The sequence below is a fragment of the Micropterus salmoides genome, unplaced genomic scaffold (genome assembly GCF_014851395.1).
Source record: "Micropterus salmoides isolate LMB-PRFRI ecotype aquatic unplaced genomic scaffold, ASM1485139v1 Ms_hic_scaffold_4, whole genome shotgun sequence".
Taxonomy (NCBI): domain Eukaryota; kingdom Metazoa; phylum Chordata; class Actinopteri; order Centrarchiformes; family Centrarchidae; genus Micropterus; species Micropterus salmoides.
In genome coordinates, this window is record NW_024043372.1 from 5,234,369 (window position 1) to 5,253,385 (window position 19,017).

The following is a 19,017-nucleotide window of genomic DNA, read 5'->3' on the forward strand; positions in this document are numbered from 1 at the left end:
TCTTATGTTAATAGAATATTTTATTTAGAGGAACAAAACAGCACAGCGATGTTCACATCTAAATCAGTAAATAACATCCAGGGGGGGGCAAGAAGGAAGTTCATCCTCAGACCAGGAATGAGTGACAGGAAAGAAGAGCTGGAGGAAGAAAACACAAGACGTAACAGTTAAATACAGAAGGATCCAACTGGATTCAATAGTGATGTTGTGTTTACAACGTGGTCTATTCGGTCAGTCTAAAATGAATGTTGGGCTTACAGTTTCTGTACATACTAGGGATGCAACGATGCATCGGTTAAAAATTGTTATAAATGTGAAAGAGATTATAAATCGGTTGAGATAAAACATGCAATTTTAAAAAGGCCCGAGTGTTAAACATAAACATTCAGTTGTGCGCTGGATGTTCCGACAGAACAGAGACATGGCGCTGTGGTGAGTTTGGCCCACACGTTAAACTTTGCCACCCAATTACATTTGCCAAGTCACCCGTCTGCTGGGTCAGATCATGCAGGTTGTAACCTTCTTCCACAAAATCCCCACAGCCACTGCTGTGTTCACATCCATAGAAAAACCACTACTCACTCAATGTGGAAGTAAACAAACACAAGCTAAGTATGGACATCGCAACACGCTGGAACAGCAGTCTGGATATGATTGAACGCTAATTTGAACACGACTAGCTGTGGCAGCCGCTCTCCTCAGCAATGACGTCCAACGAAATGCCCGTTAAATTGACACTCTGGTTACTCAGAGATCCGTGATGCTGAGGACATTGTGAAACTCAGATACACTGTAGAAAACAACCACCTGCTGGATTGCACTGCAGTAGACCAGACTCCCCACTCTACCTCATCTAGAGGAAGCACAGCGCCAGGATGTGTTCCACCAGCTGAAGAAGAAAGCTGTGCAGTTTCACAACCAGGTATTTTTTCCCTCTCCCTTTCTAATAATAATAATAATGACTAAATGTTTAATTTATAAAAATAGGTATCTTCTCAGAATGCAAATGCATGCTTTTTTGCAAGTGTCGCAGGGATGCAACGAATGTTCGGCCACTGAAATTAATAGGCTAAAAATAGCTAAATAACACTTTCGGTGTTCGGCCTAATAAGTCAAAAGACCGAATAAATTTTACCGAACAATTACGATGACATGTCGGCAGTGTGGAAGCTTTTAAAAGTGTCTGAGAAAGACTCAAAAATCGCCGTTTGCAAACACAGTTCTGCTGAAATGTCTTCTAGCATATCCACTCCATCTGTGGCTGACTTCTTAGAAAAGGCAACAAATGGTCTGACACACATCTGTCACTTGAGAAGGCGATTAAGCGAGCCTCAACTAAATTCGGAGTGCACACCTATTTAAGCCTTTATGGTAAATCCACTGACACGGCCCAGTGCGAGCAGGTCAGGCAGGTTAGTGGCTTTATGTCAGTTTCTCTCTTTACAATGATTGTTGCAGTATGAGAGTCCTACCTGAAGAGAGGCTGTGAAGTCTTCATGTTGTGCGATACGAGAACCACATACAGTATTATTTATCAAATTGGGTCAGACTTGATGAATTTAGCGTTAGGATACACATGTGACAACGTCCGGTTTTCAAAATAAAATTAACTGGATTATATTCACGGAAAGTACAAAACATAACATGTGTCCATTTACTTTTAATGGACACATGTTATGTTTTGCACTTTCCGTTAATTTACCCACGGACCCTCTCGGGCCTCGGACCTCCCCACCATAGTCTCTCCTAATCTTGTGGAAAACACTGAGTAAAAAGCACATTTTGACTATTTTATTTATGCAATGATAAAAAAATTGAGAAAATAAATGGAAAAATTTGAATGTACTTTTTCGGTATTCTGTATTCTTTTGTCATTATGTGTGATAAAATGAGACCTCTGCCTCATGTTACACGGATTTACTTAATTAATACTTTCCCTGCTGTTTACAGACCAACTATCCTGCGGAGGAAAACGATGAGGGAAGAGCAGGTCTCAGTGTCCCCACACGTGCAGCAGAGCAGCCTGCTCACCAGGCAGACACAGATCGCTAGCTGGGTAGCAATTATCTAAAGTTCTACAATTGTGAATCGTATCAAATCGTGGGTTGAGTGTATCGTTACATCCCTAGTATGTACTATTAAAATTAGAATAAACTTGAGCTTTACCTAACAAGTGTTGTGATCCATTAATCAAGCCTCTTCCATAAAAACACTTACAGCGGGTTTAATTTCCAGAGGGCCGCACACTCTCAAAGACGCCGGCTTCCTTCATGGCGTTGAACTCTTTGACGGCGTCGTACTGCTTGTAGAAGTCAGCGTAGGCCTGTTTCCTGGGCTCTGTCACCGTGTACTGCGGGGAACAAAAGACACGTCTGGTTTGTTATTTGCTATTTTAAATCAAGACCTAAAAGAGAGCCAACTTTCAAGATAGAAGAGACAGTTTTAAGAGAAGATGTTTAACATTTTCCATAACAGAACAGATTTGTGTTGCGTTTCATTTGTTTTCTCAGACTCAAAGGTCTACGACCGGTCACAGCACGTGACCCAGACAACTTTTTCTAAAGATGTGGACACACTTCTGCATGTGTAAAATTGCAAACACGTGTGTGTCGTGAACAATTTTGGGCTCATTCATCTTGTGCAACACAAACTTTCGTAACTGGAGAAATATTTGGTTGCACTGAGTTTTATTTTTTAGTGGAGTAGAGTTTCTGAATGACAAAAATGTCCAGTGTACACTGAGATCTGACATCTTGTTAAGTACATGTGCATAGTCTAATTTATTTCATTAACAGCTTCACGGAGGCAGGATTTATTGCAGGGCGAATGTGTAGACTGCATTACATTTAACCATTTTTCCAACATTACAGTCTGTAATAATTGTGTCAACACTAGGGTTGGGCAATGTCTACATAATTTCCATCAATGGCTACAATGAAACAACGGTGATGGCGCAGTGGATAAGACGCTTGCCTTTGGTGTGAGAGACCCGGGTTCACCTCCCCACTGTGATACATCCACCAATGTGTCCCTGAGGAAGACACTTAACCTCTCGTTGCTCTAGAGGTGTGCGACCTCTGACATATACAGCAATTGTAAGTCGCTTTGGATAAAAGCGTCAGCTAAATGCGTAAATGTAATGAAACCGTCATTTACGTCATTAACGTAACACCTGCTGCCATGATAACGGATCGCAGGTGGAAAACTCTGCAAAAAAGATGAGTTCTGTGTCTTTTAGGCAACGTCATAAAACATCAGCCTACTACTGATGGAGAAACTAGAGCAGACGGGGCGACAGAGAGAGGTGGGGCAAGCTGGTGTGTTTGCAGTGAGCGACCAGAGGTGTACATGTACGTGTCTCAGTGTGGGGAGAAGACAAGTCCGACGCAGATGCAAAGCAGGTATAATTAAAAAACAATCAGAATGCCAGCTTATAAGTTGGCCATAATGCTGATATTGTTAACAGAACTGAAGCGTTCCCATCACCACATATATTAGGTGTCATTTAATCATAACAGCTTCATCTGATTTAAGGTTGTAGCCACTTGGCGGTGTCTGCTCTCACCTTGAAGGCTACTGCAGCCAATAAAGACATAGTGAAAGCAATGGGCAGATGAAACCTCAGACGCTTTCCCAGCAGCCCCCTCATCACAGGCTTTGGCAGAGACATGATGGATTCACCTGAAGGAAAAACAACAGAGAGAAAAGTCAAGCTTAGTGTAATTCTTCTGTGCCATCTGGGGGATCTGGGAGATCTGTGCTGTCCCAAGTTCAGTCTGAGTAATGGTGCAGTCAAACCAAAGTTTGCTTTCTATTTCATTTCAATGTGGACTACAGCTAGCAGAGGTGGAAAGTTGTGACTGATATCAGCATTTGAGTTTCAAATAGTTACATATCAATTATTTACATATCAGCCAGTAGTGAACGTGCAGGGAACGTATGTAACGGGGAATCTATTTCTAAATGACCATAAACCTATTTGGGCTTTCTGTACCGCAGTCTCTTGTATCGGCCGACATAAACCCTGATACAGATACCTGCAATAAGCTACTAGAAGCAGATACATCGATCTGGCTGATGTATCCGTCAAGCTTTGTTAAGCACAGAACTTTTTTTTTTTTTTTTATTTCCAAAAGTTTTACATCAGAGGAGAAAAAAAGACAACTTAGAAAAGCACAAAAGCAACATTTTCCACTTTGTCTAGTCATCAATTTCAATAATGTGCCCATTTATATAAAACATCTCAGACTTGATATCCTGATTAGCATTCTGATGCAAACTGCTACGAGATGTAACTGACTGAAGGAGAAATAAAGAACCCTTGAGTTGGGCCAAACTAAGATAGACTTGCCTGGACCAATTCTGCTGTGAAGAGCCGTAGTAACGTTATATAAACACTTTCACAACAAACCCACTAGACTCCGTCACACAGAGGTTACACTCAAGGCCTTAAAGGGGAAGTCAACACACAGGTGCAGTTAGGTTGTGAGTGAGCGAGCGCGCTAACGAGAGGTGGAATAAATATTCAGGTCCATTTCTAAAGCAAAAGTACTAATACCAACCTCACTTTACAAATACTCCACTAGTATATAAGTACAAGATCTACATTGTAAACAATACTACAGTAATAGTATGTTAGGATTACAGCAAAATAAGCCTAAAGTAGTCATCATTGTGCAGTAAAACAGTCCCTGTCAGTGTTTTACTATTATATCTGATGTCTGGATTAATATTACTGCTGCATTAATTTTCCATTTTACAGCTGTAGATATTTAAAGTTGAGCCAATTTTAACTACTTCATATACTGTTGGGTACTTTAATTTACAGCAATGCATCATATTCTATAAGATAATCATGTTTGCACTATTTGAGCATGTTATTTTAGACAAAATGTGTATACCGGTACAGAGAGATTTATTGTGATATTATAGGCCATATCATGTGGAATATGAACCTATAAAGCGTAACGATTAACATGACAGGGATACTGATGATCAAGAAATCAGCTCATTACACCTTTTATCTGCGTCCAGTAAACATACACAGTAAAGTTATTATCTTAATGCCTGAGTGAAATGATCAATGGATGCCATCACTTTCATATTACTAATGATGTTTCTAAAGATCATATCATCTTGTTTAGATCGGATGTTGCGACATAGCTCCAACAGTTACACCCGGAATATCACCAAATTAAGGATAATGAGTTTCTGCATTAAAAATAACTGAGATTTTCTTTTTTGACATTAAACTCTGGCCCAAAGGTCAGTTAATGTAAACACCTCAAAGGAAACAGGCTCGTTTCCAAAATACTGACTAGAAATTGTGTATTTTTCAGGAGAGAGTTGAGCAAATAAAAGAATTACAACCACCGCTGTCTTTTAGTATTTATTAAAGAAAAAAGAAACAAGGAAGTACTCGAACAATCACCAGCCGGTCTACAGACATGCCACCTTGGGCAGATTCGAGCGTCTGGACCAGAGCAAAGGGATCCACAATCATTTAGATAGTCCAGGTTTCTACGTTTTGTGGAACAGAGACTGAGAGGAACGGCAAGAAAGGAAAACAAAGCAACCTCACAGCTCTGACCTAAACCCTACATATGTGGACAGACTAATAGAATGAGGATAGAAATATAAGACATAGCAATAATAGAAATTAAGTACACACATAAAAGATTAAATGTGAGAAGGAACTATTTCCTGGCATCACACTGCCTTTTTACCTTGTATTTTCTTTAGACATGTAGATGACAATGTAACCTGAAATATTGATAATAGCAGACATAACTAATCAATGTGTTCCTGAAAGGCAGACCGCCATCAAACACCGCTGCCAAGTCAGGTCGGCACTGCAGCTATCGAGTGACCTGTGACTTCACTTAGACGGGAGCATGTGTCCTGAATCAACACTGTGGTATCACACATTATATATATATATAATCATTATAAAATACCTACCTAGTAGTAAATATAACAGCAAGAACAATCCGAGCAGCGCTAACAGCAGCAGCACAGGGTCACAGTAGCGTTAGCATAAAGTCACTAATAACATTCAAGATGTGGTAAAGGCTTCCTCTCTTCGTATTACGGTAATTAAGCTTTCTGCTCTCTTCAGGAGAGGCTGACTGCATTAACAAAACATCACACCTGACGCAGCTCCACCGTTAGTTAATACGAGTAACGAGGTTTCGGGTTAGCATTTAGCTAACACATTGAGCTAACGTTAGCTAGCTCCGTAAAGCTAACTGCTAACTGGACAATGACTTTAAAGGAAAGCGGCGACTTTTCAGGGCAATTATAAAAACCAACGAGTCTTTATTCATCTGAAAGAGCAAAACGTTATCGTCTAAATTCAATGCACATATTTAAATAGTTTAATTTTAGGGAAATACTCACAAGTTGGGCTGACGACCTTCACAGAAACCGCTAACACACAGTTCAGCTACGATTCCTCTACCGGAAGAGATTCTACTGGAGAGAGGGAGGGACAAACTTAACCATGTGGAAATGCGAAGTCAGGACAGTTGAGGTCATGGAAACCGTAGACAGACAAATTTATTCCTCTGGCTAAAACAGGACGTACGTGTTTAGAGTGACACTGTTTGTGCAGCATATGTCATAAAACAAGTTTTTTCATATGCATGTGTTTTTAGGATTGTATATATGGAGTGTTGCACCAAACAGAGGGTCCAATTTGAAATTGATCAGCCCTGATCCAGGACCAACAATGGGCCTATATCATAGGCTTATATATGGGACAGAATTAGGACAAATAATTGTGTTTTTTATTTATTTAACGTTTATTTAATCAGGAAGTCCCTTGAGATTGAAGTCTCCTTTTGATGTTGACCTGGCCATGAATGTGTTACTACCACAGTGCTTCCACAAGAAGGAGGTAGAGCTACACTGAACTGACTTGTTCTCTCTCTGGTTGTTTAAATTGCGTTTTGTAGTTTGAATTATTGCAATAAAATGCATATGAAGTTAAGTTAAATTTTACATAATGTAAAAATTTTGGACAAGATATATTTTTTCTTCCAGTGAACGTGGTACAACAGATCAATCCCATTCAGTTTGACACACAATAAAAACATGTTTATGATGTAATGGAAAATGCAGTCTCCAAATATTATACACACAAGACAAAACCATGAATAAATATTTCTGAAAAGATCATTTGAGAATGGCTTCATTAACATATTTTATTGGACAAAATACTGCAGACTGTTTACATTTGAGTGGACAAGCTTTGAGACACATGCACAGAGACTGAACAAAAGTTTAAACATTAAGACGTGAAATTTGTTAATGTTTGCAGTATCTAAAAAACACAGAACAACAAAAAGACACTGTAACAATGAGAGCAAAGATTATTACACTCCACCTGTTGTAAACTTCACCACTTTCTTTCCATAAAGTGCATTTTAAAAAGGTGAAGTACAGACTTCTTTATTCTGACAAAGAACCAGCAAAGATGTTTATAGGCTTCATATACAAAACTGTGTTGACAGCTTTTGTAAGGAGAATGCTGCAGGATAATAATCGATCACTGTTGCCACATGAAAGCCTCATACAGGCAACTTTTTTCATTTTAACTACCACACATGTTAGAGATTATCGTCCAAAGGTTGTTGTCTCAACTCCGAAGAGGAACCTGTTAATTATGTTTCTTTGTGTAGCAGTGTGAGCAACATATTGCTCCATAGAAAAATATATTCCACTGAAAACCTGATATGATAAGAGAGTGAGCAATGGTGTAATTTACTTGCACCGTATGTACACAGGTTTCCTGCTATAGCAAACAAATAACTAGGCAGTGCAGATTTAAGTGATGCTAGCGGCGTGAGTCCATAGATGGCAACACCTGTCTCTTGGTCGGTCCATCGCTTTGGTCTAGACTTTAATATCTTATCAATTATGAGCTGGATTGTCAGGAAACTTTGTTAAGACATCTGTGTTCCCCAGAGGATGAATCCTACTGACTTTTGTGACCCTCTGACTTTTCCTGTAGGCTCAGCTTTTCTTTGTGTTTAGTGCTAATTAGCAAATCACAGCATGCTAACACTCTAAAATAAGATGGTAAACATTATCTCTGCTTAATGTAGCATGTTTGCATTGTCATTGTGAGCATTTTTGCATGATGGTGTTAGCATTTAGCTCAAAGCAGCAGTGTCCAGCGTCACAGAGCTGCTAGCATGGCTGTAGAATATGTTTTCACTTTGTTTTTTGCAGTATGTTTTTGCCACAACACAATACACTGTAGATACATTAAAAGACGCAAGTCTATATTCCATGGTAATGAAGCATGCTGCACTGTTGTCACTGACACCTTTAATGCTAATTAGCACTCTGCTGGCATGTAGAAGTAGAATATTGGATAAATTGCCTTTACTGGTGGTCTTGCTGCCACTAAAATAGCGTATTAATACTTTAACATAAAAAGCAGTTATGCTGACATTATTTGTAGTGTTATCAGACAGTAAATATCTGTGCTGTGCTCCTGGTTCTTCAGCTTTATTCCATAAAACACATTTTTCAGAAGCAGGTAAATAAATCACACAATGTTTAATCGAAGACTGACACTCACTAACACACATACAGACACATCCAGTCCAGTTTTCACACTTTGGTACCAGTAAGCTAACGATACATGAGCTCTAACCTCTATTAAAGGTTCAGTGTGTAAGTTTTAGTGGCATCTAGTGGTGAGGGTTACAAATTGCACCCAGAGGCTCACGGTGCATTCACGTCCCATTTCCCAAGCTGTGAAGCCGTCCTTCCGACTTTTTGTATCTCCATATAATATAGAATACCAAAGATTTCTTATATATTTGTATACTGTTCTGTATACTTCTTTATGCTCCATGTACACTTCATGTCTCTTTTTGCAATAAAGATTTAAGGAGGAAAAGCATGTAGGAGAAACTACCGTGGTTGACATGCTCTGTTGGCTCTTGTGCCAATTAATACATGTGGTCTTTGATTTGTTCAAATTTCACTTATTTTCTTACTTCTATTAAACCAGATGACTACTACTACTACTACTACTACTACTAGTGCTACTACTACTAGTGCTACTACTACTACTACTACTACTAGTGCTACTACTACTACTACTACTACTAGTGCTACTACTAAGTAAGTTCTGTAGACACCACTGAAAACATAGTCATGTGTTACACATTGGACCTTTAAATCAGTTATCTGCTACACTTTCTGTCACAAAAATGCTGTCATTTATCTGGGCATGTAACAGGTGTGTATCTATATTATTTATTTGTGCATGTGTGTGTATGGTCTGAGACAGAATACACAGTTCAGATAAAAACAGGGACTATCTAACCCATTGAATAATATGTTGCAAAGATGTCTGTATGAGTGCCATGAGAGTGGGTCTGTAAGCCAAGATAAAATGTAGATTCCAACAAAAATCAACTGTTTGGATAATGAAGATAATCAAATCAACATTTCTCTCCTTCAGAATCTGGATTTATTCCTTCTTTCTTTCTTTGCTCGTTGTCCAGACTTTCATTCTGTTTCTTATAAAAGAACTCAATAGAGGTAAATGTGGACTTTTTTGTGTGTTACTTTCCTTTCTGAACATTTCTTCCTTCCTTTCTTTCATCAATGTTTAGAAATGCAGCGCAGTCCTTAGTGTATCGATCATGATTTAAAGTATTGCCGTGTCCAACTTCTGGCATAAGGTACAAATGTGATAACTTATCACAAATTCAGTCAGCTGTTATCATTTCTTCTCCTGAAAAACAATTAAACCATATTGTCCTATGTCTCTCCAACTGCCCGTCCTTCAGTTGTTCACCAGTTTCCCTTTATTATGTAAAAGTCTGTCTGTGCTTTTGATAACAGAATACACAATAAGGGGACGTTTGTCCATTTGATTGTTAAGGCATCTCAAACATCTATTTACCACAATCATCTTTGTGTCTCAAGATCCTTTGAGTTTGAAGAAGAAAACATCGTTGCTCATCCTCAGATCGATCCTCAGTGTGGATTCGACATCAGATTCTTTTTTCTATTCCTTTTAAGGCTGAACTGCTTTCACCTTCCACTTCTGTAAAAATGTTGATTAATATGAACATATAATAATAATATAAACACAACTTCTGTGTTTGTCTGCTAAATGTCCATCACATTTGCCCATGTGAGTCTTTGATTCCTACAGTGTCATCATAGATGAAAGAGAGGCTTTAATGCGATGGATGACAGGATGATATGATCTTCTGCCAACAGAGGGACCAAGGTGTAATTTTTTTTCAGTGAAACCCACTCACCCAAACTGTTGGTCAAAGAAGAAGAACCAGCCCCTGATTCTCACTGGAGGAAGAGGAATGTTCTCCCTGCATGGCCACTAACTGCACAGGTTTTCTGAATCATACCGTTGTTTGTGGACCATTTTACATCCAAGAGATGGAGCTGCCAGTATTCCCTATCAGAGGTGCTTGATGGATTGTTAAACAGCTTCAGAAACCCCAGCCCCTGACACCTCTCCAACATCGGATTTGGGCAGTTGCATCCGTCAATTTTGTTTGACTTTGTGAAGCCGACATTCACAGTGACTTGATGCAGGGATTGGCCGGCTGATTTGGCCTTGAACCTCTCTCTCAAGATCTCTTTTGTCATTCTGTTTTTGTTATTTCTTTGTATGTACAAACAAGCGCAACACAATGAATGTCTTTCAGGAGAGAGTGCCTGAAAATGTGTGCCGTTATCCCCATACTTAAACAATTATCTCCATCCTCTCTATGATGGCCGGTCTTTTACTTCTCCTTCTAGTGTGGCAGTTTGGAACATCACAACAGCTGTGGCTGAGGAGGTACAGTGGGTCAGTGGGGTTGGCGATTTGATCAGACACTGAACTTTTCTCCAGAAGTGCCAGACTAGCAATTTTGCATGTTTGCAAGTTGTTTTCTAGACCCTTGTGGATCCAAGGTTGGTAGTGAAATCCTCCAAGACTTCCAAAAGGATGAACGTGGGGCAGAGGGGTGCTCATGACTCGCATGGGTTTTAACATTATGGCTGTAGTCAGGGTTGTACCATGGTGGAGCCACCAGGCGTTGGTCGAAGCTGTCGGGTCATTCCATCATGTTGCGGGAGCCGAGGGGTGTAACACATCATCAGGAAGGCATTTTGAAGGGATGTTGGGAGCCACAGGGTTGTACCGTCATGATACCGGAGGGTTATAAGCCTGTGGGTCGTACCATCATGGAGGTGGACGGGATGTTGTTAGAAGTCATAGGGTCGTACCATCATGGAGGTGGAGCGCAAGGAGTAGCTGGGGCCTCGGAAGTGGTGCCACTTGATGCCGTTGAGCTTCCTGATGTTGTGGCCAACAGAGTAGTAAATACCGTTTAGGTTGGAGAAACCACAAGCATCAAACCACCAACCTGATGGAGAGAGAGAGAGAGTGAGAGATGAGGAGGGAAGAAAAAGAGTGAGGGAGCAAAGAAAGAGGGAGGAAAGAGGTGGAAAAGGGACAGATAAATTGATAAATGGCAGGATGAGAGAAAAGAAAGGAAGGTTCAGGTTTGCAGTTTTCATTGTTAGACTTTCTGTCTTTTTTCTTGTCTACCTTTTTTTTCTATCAAACAGCCAAATTACCACAACCCCCCCCCCTCGCTTTTGTTCTCTCTCCTGATCTTTTATTCCCTCTTTGTTCATTCCTTTCTCCCGCTATTGTTTCTTCTTCATCTTAGTTACTCTTTCTTTTTTACTTTATCTTTCTCTGTAAATTGCTGTGATTTCTAAATGACTCTTTGACTAATGGTGACCGTTGGAGTCTTTCCCTCGGAGAGCTCGAGATTTTGCAGGAACGATTAACTTAATCGGCAATCGCAGCCCATCGAGGGGAGGCTGAGGCGAACTAAAGAGCTGTTTGTCTTGGCGTTGACACAAGTTGAAGGGTTATACACTGAAGGGTGACGGAGACAGATGTTTGAAAGGCCAGAGCTTTTGGGAAAATACCGTTTGTTTTGATCCTTCAACAACAAAATATGTATTTTTGGAGTTGTGAATTTGCTGTGATTGATGACAATGAGATATTATTTAATGGCTGTTTAATATGCTGTTAACAAACCAAACTGTTATCAGCCACCCTATGAACTAACACGTGAATACCTTATTTACTAGAGAATGTGTTTCTCTTAAGTTCACGCCTCCAGAGAATTAACATTTCCAAATCGGTAACTGCTTTATTTGATGAATTGGCTTTTAAAATGTACTTGACCTGGAGTCCAGAGGACAGGAGAGGACAGGAGAGACGTTACCTCCAGTGAGCATCAGGGCACATTTGCAGTGGTCACAGTTGTCGTTGTCCTGGTCTCGGGTGCTGAAACCGGCCCCATGGGTGATCAGGCTGCTCTGCCTCCCTGCTGTACCGCTGTAACCTCTCAGATACAACCTGAGTGAGAGGACACACCATGAGTGACGGGCTCGCTGATGAAGTGTGGACACAGCATGTGCATGTAGATGTGGGAGTGATGTAACTACCTGTATGTCAATCATGTTAACTCATGTCTTATGCCTGCATGTGTAAACATATCAATACCAGGAGAGCTGCAATGATTAGTCAAATTACCGATTAGTCGGTCAAAAGAATTTACTTCTGCAATAATTTTGATAATCAATACTCTTCATAATATTTAAAGCTGGGGTAGGCAACATTGAAGGAACTTGCAAGAGACAGATTTTAAAGTATTCGTAACCCTAAAATCCCATCCCCTCCCTTCAGTCCTTCATCCAGAACACATGTTTATGTGCAGTGAATGCGCGCAGGTAGACAGGTTGGCAGGTAGGTAGGTACCCTTTCAAGTCATGCTTCACCCGACTCCCCTCAGGCCGTAGATACAGCTATTCTACAAAAAGCATGCCTTGGAAAAGGTTTTGTACCCTGTGCTATAAGAGCGCTAAACTCAAAGACAAATTCACGAGGTCACTGCTGTGTAATACGTGTAGATATGTATTATTCGTGTTTAAGAACCATTAGGTATGTAGGTTGGTAAAAGGTAGGAAGATAAGCCAGCCAATCCTTTCAGAATTAAATGATTAAAGTCCTGCAAAAGCCAGAGATACTGGATCTTTTTAATTTTTGTGTCAGAGCAATTGATTTATTGATTACTGTCGGGATGTAAAGAGAATTTCAACAAATGCTTCTGTTTCCAGCTTCTCAGTTTTGAGAATTTGCTGAATTTATTTCTCTTATGTGAAACTAAACTGAATATTTTTGGGCTTTTGGATATATCTCATCCCTTTCCATTGTTTTATAGACCAAACAATCCATTATTCAAAACAAGTACGTGCAGATTATTGTTGCAATAATATTTGCAACCCTAAGTACCAAGATTACAAGTAAGTCCTGCATTCAAATTAGTATTTATACCTTTTTAGAATTATATGTTATAATATATCATTCTGTATAAATTATATTATAGGATTATTATTATTATTACTGATGTAAGTTGCATTTCAATGTTTCGGCTAATTGAGGTTAATTTCAACTATTATTATGAAGGATTGTCTACTGTTGGGTAGTTTATTCTTTAATAATAAATAATCATATTTTATGAACTGAATATATTTTTGGTAAGTAAAATTTGAATTTGCAAAGTAGTAAAAGTATAAAGTAGCAGAAAATGGAAATACCTCTACCATACTTGAGTAAATATAATCCAATACTCTCCACCACTGGTGTTTGGTGACATCAGTGTGTACAGTATATGTGAGTGTGTGTGTGAGTGTGTGTGCGTGTAATGCAGTTACCTGTACTGCTGTTTCTCATTGGCCAGTGTAAATCGGTCGTACTGGGAGTAGGCGGGGCTTCCCTCCCAGTCCCTCAGCTCCACTCTAAGCGAGTACTGACCCTGAGCGGTCAGCAGGTACAAGGCTTCATTACCCAGCCAGTGCTCTCCTAACACGTCCCCGAAACCCTGCAGGAGGGGAGGAGGTGCAGTGTGAGCAGATTTTACTCTACACTTGTTATGCAAACCTTCATGTTGATTCATGGCTCTCCTGAGACAAACGGACCATTTTATATTCCCTCCAGCTCCTCTGGAAGTCCACGCTGCCGTTAAATCGACGCTGGAACACCGTCCAGCCTCCACCACTCGTCTCCATGTCACAGTACACCTTAATGAGAAGGAAAAGGAAGTCATTCATTTTCCAAACACTTATCCGTGTGGGCAGATCATTTAAATCAGGCCAAAATCAGCTTGAAACTGTTATCAGTTTGGTATTTATAGCAAACTTTATATAGGACATTAGAAACACACTGGGGTATCTCCGACACACAGAAGTTATGTAAAATGAAATAGATATAAGTCACATCTCATTACAGACTGAGGGTCAACGTGTTGAATAAAACGTGACTGTAATGTCTGGAGAAACCAGGCAATGTTGGAAAACTGGCTGCAGTTCAGTAGTTGGTCATACCTGCACAGGTTCAGTCCTGTTGCTGATGTAGATGTGATACAGACCACTGACGGAGTGTCCGGCCTTGTAAGCCTCTGCACAGTCTCTCCACATCTGGGCCCTAGGAGGTGACCCTAAACACACACACACACACACACACACACAGAAATAATGTATTCGTAAGAAAGCAAATTCATAGATAAAGGAAAAAGGAATAGTTTTTAATTTCATTAAGAGGATATCAAAGTGTTTTACATTAAAATGAATACATGCACAGAAGAAACTAACATACAAACTGCAAAGAAAACACGAAGCTCTGATTTTTAGATTGACTTGTCCAAACATGCACATGGCTTCTTCTGTGTGTGTGTGTACCTGTAGTAGTAGCCACCATGTTGATGAGCGTGTGGACAGAGTCCATCAGGTGAGCCTGCTGCCTCTGCAGAGCGGTGTTGTTGCTGCTGGCGACTCTCAGCTGCCTCTCCAAAGACTCGATGGCCGTCATCTGAGTCCTGATGACAGACTGGAAGAAAAGGACTTTATTCTGTCATGCATCAAATCTATAGCAGATCTGTGTCTTTAGTTTGTTCCTCCATCTGTGAAAGCTGAGTTTTGATTATTCTTTCCGGCTTCTGACTTTTAATATTTTATGCGTCTCACTTTGCAATTATAGATTTGATGTTTTGTTTGATTTATATTTTTTATATTTATATCAGCCAGCTGAGACTAAAGTAGTTTGAATAAGGAGAAACAGTCAAATAAATCTTCTGCACATTTAGACCTGTACAATTTACATTTATGAGGTCAGGCAGTTGGTCTTTATCTTGTACACTGATAGCCTGACCTCATAAATTTAAAACACATGCTGGATGATTCACATAAAAATGTCCCGACAATATTTATAGTACACAGTTAATATTTATATAATAATAATATAGTAAATACACACACAGACACCTGTCCAAACAGACACTGAAGATGCTGCTCCACTGTAAAACATACAGATTTATATTGACTGTACCTGCAGTCTGTTCTTCTCCTCCCTCATGTCCTTCAGCTCTCCTTTTTGCTGAGACTCCAGCATCTGAACTTTACGCTCCAAACGACTGAAAGACAGACAAAAAGAATAAAGGCAGAACATCAGACACTTGATCCACAGCAGATTCACTTGAGCTGTTTTCCGCTGTTTTCTTTTTTACTTTAAATTCACCTGTATACCTCTTTCTTGTTAGCTGTTAGCAGTCTAGATTGATGTTTTAATTATTAAACCAACAAGTTCCACAAATTAAAGACAAAATAAGTTGTTTTGACGCACGTATCCAAACACCATTTGTCTGTGCCTTCAAAAACTAAATCAGAAAAAGAAATCTGTGACGACAAAATGACAAAAGTTTGATTAGGTTAAGGCACAAAAATGACTTGGTTAGGTTTAAGGAAACCTTGTAGTTCTGGTAAAAAAGACAACTTTGCTATGGTTATAGAAACCAGTGACAGTAATAATAATAAACACGTGGTCAATAACTAAGTTAATCTTGTCTTTGCTGCCCTCAAGTGGTTTAACTTCTCAACATGCTGCAGTGACGTACAGGTGTACTCCAGGGCACCGTGACATCACTGCTGGGTGTGTTTACAGGTGCAACAGGGCACACTTCACACAGTTGAAGCAGGCTTAAAACTTTCAACCAGAGGGCAGCAAAACACACTTTTTTTACATTAACTTCAGACTGACAAGCAGTCTAACCTTGTGAAACATCCTACACTGATTTACCCACATGCAAACATACAAGATAGACGGATGCTTTCATAGCAGACGGATAAAGGCATTCTGGCAAATGAGGGAAAGCAGGTTTATCTAAAAGTAAATTACTGTGTGCCATCATCACTAAATAACTCCTGGAATGTGCCATATTAACATTAGAGCGTTTTACATGAAGTTTGTGTCTATGTCAGAAGGAGGACACAAATCCAAACTATTTGTACAAATAATCTGCCTGATATGGACCAGAGGTTGTAACTCCTGAGTTACTCCCTCTTCTTAGAGCGAAATAAAGATTAATAACCTGACCGTCATTCTTTCTGCCAGAGCGGACTACAGTTCACGTTATCTCTGCAGCTGAACCAGCAGTGCAGCTGCTGAAAATAGACTCCAGCCCACAGTTACATCAACAACGTAGGAGCCAAATGAGTGTAACCTGATGAAGGAGTGGCAGCGGCTTCAGAGGAAACTGTGGGACACTTAATGTGGCAGAATGTTCAGTTCACACTCACTTTTCTGGCTCTGAGTGCAAAGCCCTGAACATAAAGTGTGGAGCGGGTCTGCAGGAGTCAGGTGGGAAAAATTATTTTCTTCTTTAATGTTTCCCAGAATAATTAACAATCTGTGTGTGTGTGTTTTAAATTAATGAAAAAACTTGATGAAAAAGTGTTAAATACACTTCACCTGAGGGTGGCAATTATCAGGAAAATACTTTTATTTCCTTTTTTTATATCTCATTACCTACGTATGGAGTATCTGTTTCTAAGGAGCAGTGTGATTTCCACTGATTTTTCCTGCTGCATAAAAACACAAATTTTAATACTTTAATAGGTTGACAGTAATCCAGGAACCTATTTACATTTATTCATTTAGCTGACGCTTTTATCCAAAGCGACTTACAATTGCTATACATGTCAGAGGTCGCACACCTCTGGAGCAACTAGACAAGCTCAGCTCAGAAAATTGTGCTGAAATTGAAATGAGCTTCTGGTGCTGCACCAGAGTAAAACAAGACTACAAGTCTATAGCCATGCTTGTGAGGTTATACTTAGGCACAGCTGTGCTTTGAGCTAAATGCTAACGTTAGGATGCTCAAGCTGACATTGCTCATGTTTAGGAGGTATAACAAGTAGGTATAATGTTTTCCAAATTAGCATCATAGTTTAGAATGTGAGCGTGCTCGTGTTTGCAGTAAACACTAAGTACAGTTGAGGCTGTGTTTCATAAACCAAACATATTACGAATTAAAATGTTGACCTAATGATGGGGGTGAAAGTCAGAGGATTACCAAAGAATTCATGGCAACCCATCCCATATTTTAGTTTGGACCAAAGAGGTGGCCGACATTGCTTTCCGTAGAGCCACGCTGTTAGCATTTAAGACGTTTCAATAACATTTCAATAAAACAAAAACAAAAAGTTATTTGTCCTTCATCTCAGTATTTTTATTGTTGATATCTATAGCCTACAGTAGAAATGTACTTTTATGCCACAGATATTTAAAATCAACCAAACATTTTTCTACATTCATACATTCAAACATTCATCATCTAATCTTTCGGTAATTTTACAGAATAGAAAGGTGGATGTTAGGCTCCATTATCCTCCTGTAGTTCAGTTCATGTGAATATCAGTGCATTAACACACAGAGAGATGTAACGTGAGATCTGTTAATATTAATGTCAGTAGCTTTTCTAACCGAACTGTACAACCTGAAATCCAGTTTCTGCTGAAGTGAAGCTGACACCAACCTCATTCTCTAATGTGCAGCTGCATCATGCGGCTCTTTTACACCTAGGTGTGATATCATTTTACATTAGCGGGTGATACTTTGGTCATATTAAGAGCTGAAACTCATTATCAGCTCCTGGTTCTGATCACTTCAATATGCTGACCTGCATATGAACTAGGCAACATCATTTGGTGTGATGTAGACTGATGGGGAGTCAGTGATTGCTGCGGTTTGTACAGCATGTGTGTGTGTGAAGAGGTCAGTGTGTGTGTGTGTGCATGTGTGCAGATTAATGAGTTTGCACATGTCCTCAACTACATGCAGACTGTGTGTGTGTGTGTGTGTGTGTGTATAAAGATTTTGCTGTTTGTATGCCACCTGAAAATGTTGAGAGCGTGTGTGTTTCATGGTATTTGGATATTACAAATCAACCTGTTATTGTTTAAATCTGAAACCAAAAAACAGAAAAGAAAGTCATAAAAACCTCTCTGTCTCTTTCCAAAAAGGCTTTTTCTATTTGAACACAGCGATTAAATGTTGTGAAACTACAGGAGGGAACCGAAAGGAAACGAAAAACCAAGAAACGATTAATCCCACGTGTTTAATAAAGCTATTTTCACACACAACCTCAACTGTTTCTCATTCTTAAGTGAAAATCAGACACTCTAGCAGCCCTTATCTGCACAATCTTTTAGTCACTTTTATTGTAACAACAGTTTATTGGTTCTGTTCCAAATCAAATTGTGGTGTAGTGTCCACAAAATAATCAGAACCAGCTCTCTGAACAGCAGCAAACATCTTCAGGTAAAGTAAAGGATTAAATGCTTCTTGCTTGAGAACAATTTCCTTCCTATAAGGCTTTTTAGAGACCTCTAAAAACACACAGGATCATCTCAAGAATGCTTCGTCACCCAAAAAAACCCTAGACTGTTGTTCTTTTCTTTGCACAAGTCTGCTCATGAGCTTGATGAACTTTCCTGCTTTTGGGAAAGTCAGACCATCAAACCGATATAAACTGTGTCACGTTTTAGTGAAATATGACTGAACAATCTGAACATGCAGATGGAGAGCCTTGTCAAGTATACGAAAAAAAGTACGGTTTT

The 19,017-nt window shown here is 39.6% G+C and overlaps 2 protein-coding genes across 2 annotated transcripts in view; both read right to left on the reverse strand.

Annotated features, from left to right (window-relative positions):
• Positions 1-6,533, reverse strand: LOC119885605 (cytochrome c oxidase subunit 6C-1). The gene is made up of 4 exons (XM_038695709.1): positions 6,400-6,533; positions 3,566-3,681; positions 2,218-2,350; positions 1-138 (listed from the first exon to the last, which is right to left on the reverse strand). The coding sequence occupies exons 2-3, from the start codon at positions 3,668-3,670 to the stop codon at positions 2,225-2,227; spliced, it is 231 nt and encodes a 76-aa protein (XP_038551637.1). The 5' UTR covers positions 3,671-3,681; positions 6,400-6,533; the 3' UTR covers positions 1-138; positions 2,218-2,224.
• A 646-nt stretch (positions 6,534-7,179) lies between these two features.
• The window catches only part of angpt4 (angiopoietin 4), a 62,358-nt gene continuing 50,520 nt past the window's right edge, over positions 7,180-19,017 (reverse strand). Inside the window, exons 4-10 of the mRNA XM_038695710.1 lie at positions 15,449-15,533; positions 14,803-14,950; positions 14,449-14,561; positions 14,044-14,145; positions 13,780-13,946; positions 12,288-12,421; positions 7,180-11,408 (exon numbers count right to left, since the gene is read on the reverse strand). Of these exons, the coding sequence (XP_038551638.1) occupies positions 11,248-11,408; positions 12,288-12,421; positions 13,780-13,946; positions 14,044-14,145; positions 14,449-14,561; positions 14,803-14,950; positions 15,449-15,533 (910 nt within the window). The 3' untranslated portion in view covers positions 7,180-11,247. The remainder of the gene's footprint in view (positions 11,409-12,287; positions 12,422-13,779; positions 13,947-14,043; positions 14,146-14,448; positions 14,562-14,802; positions 14,951-15,448; positions 15,534-19,017) is intronic.

Coding starts and splice junctions, on each gene's coding strand:
- LOC119885605 (XM_038695709.1), bottom strand. CDS start 3,670: ATGTCTCTGCCAAAGCCTGTGATGAGGGGGCTGCTGGGAAAGCGTCTG. Junction 2,351..3,565: donor TGGCTGCAGTAGCCTTCAAG/GTGAGAGCAGAC, acceptor TGTTCCCCGCAG/TACACGGTGACAGAGCCCAG.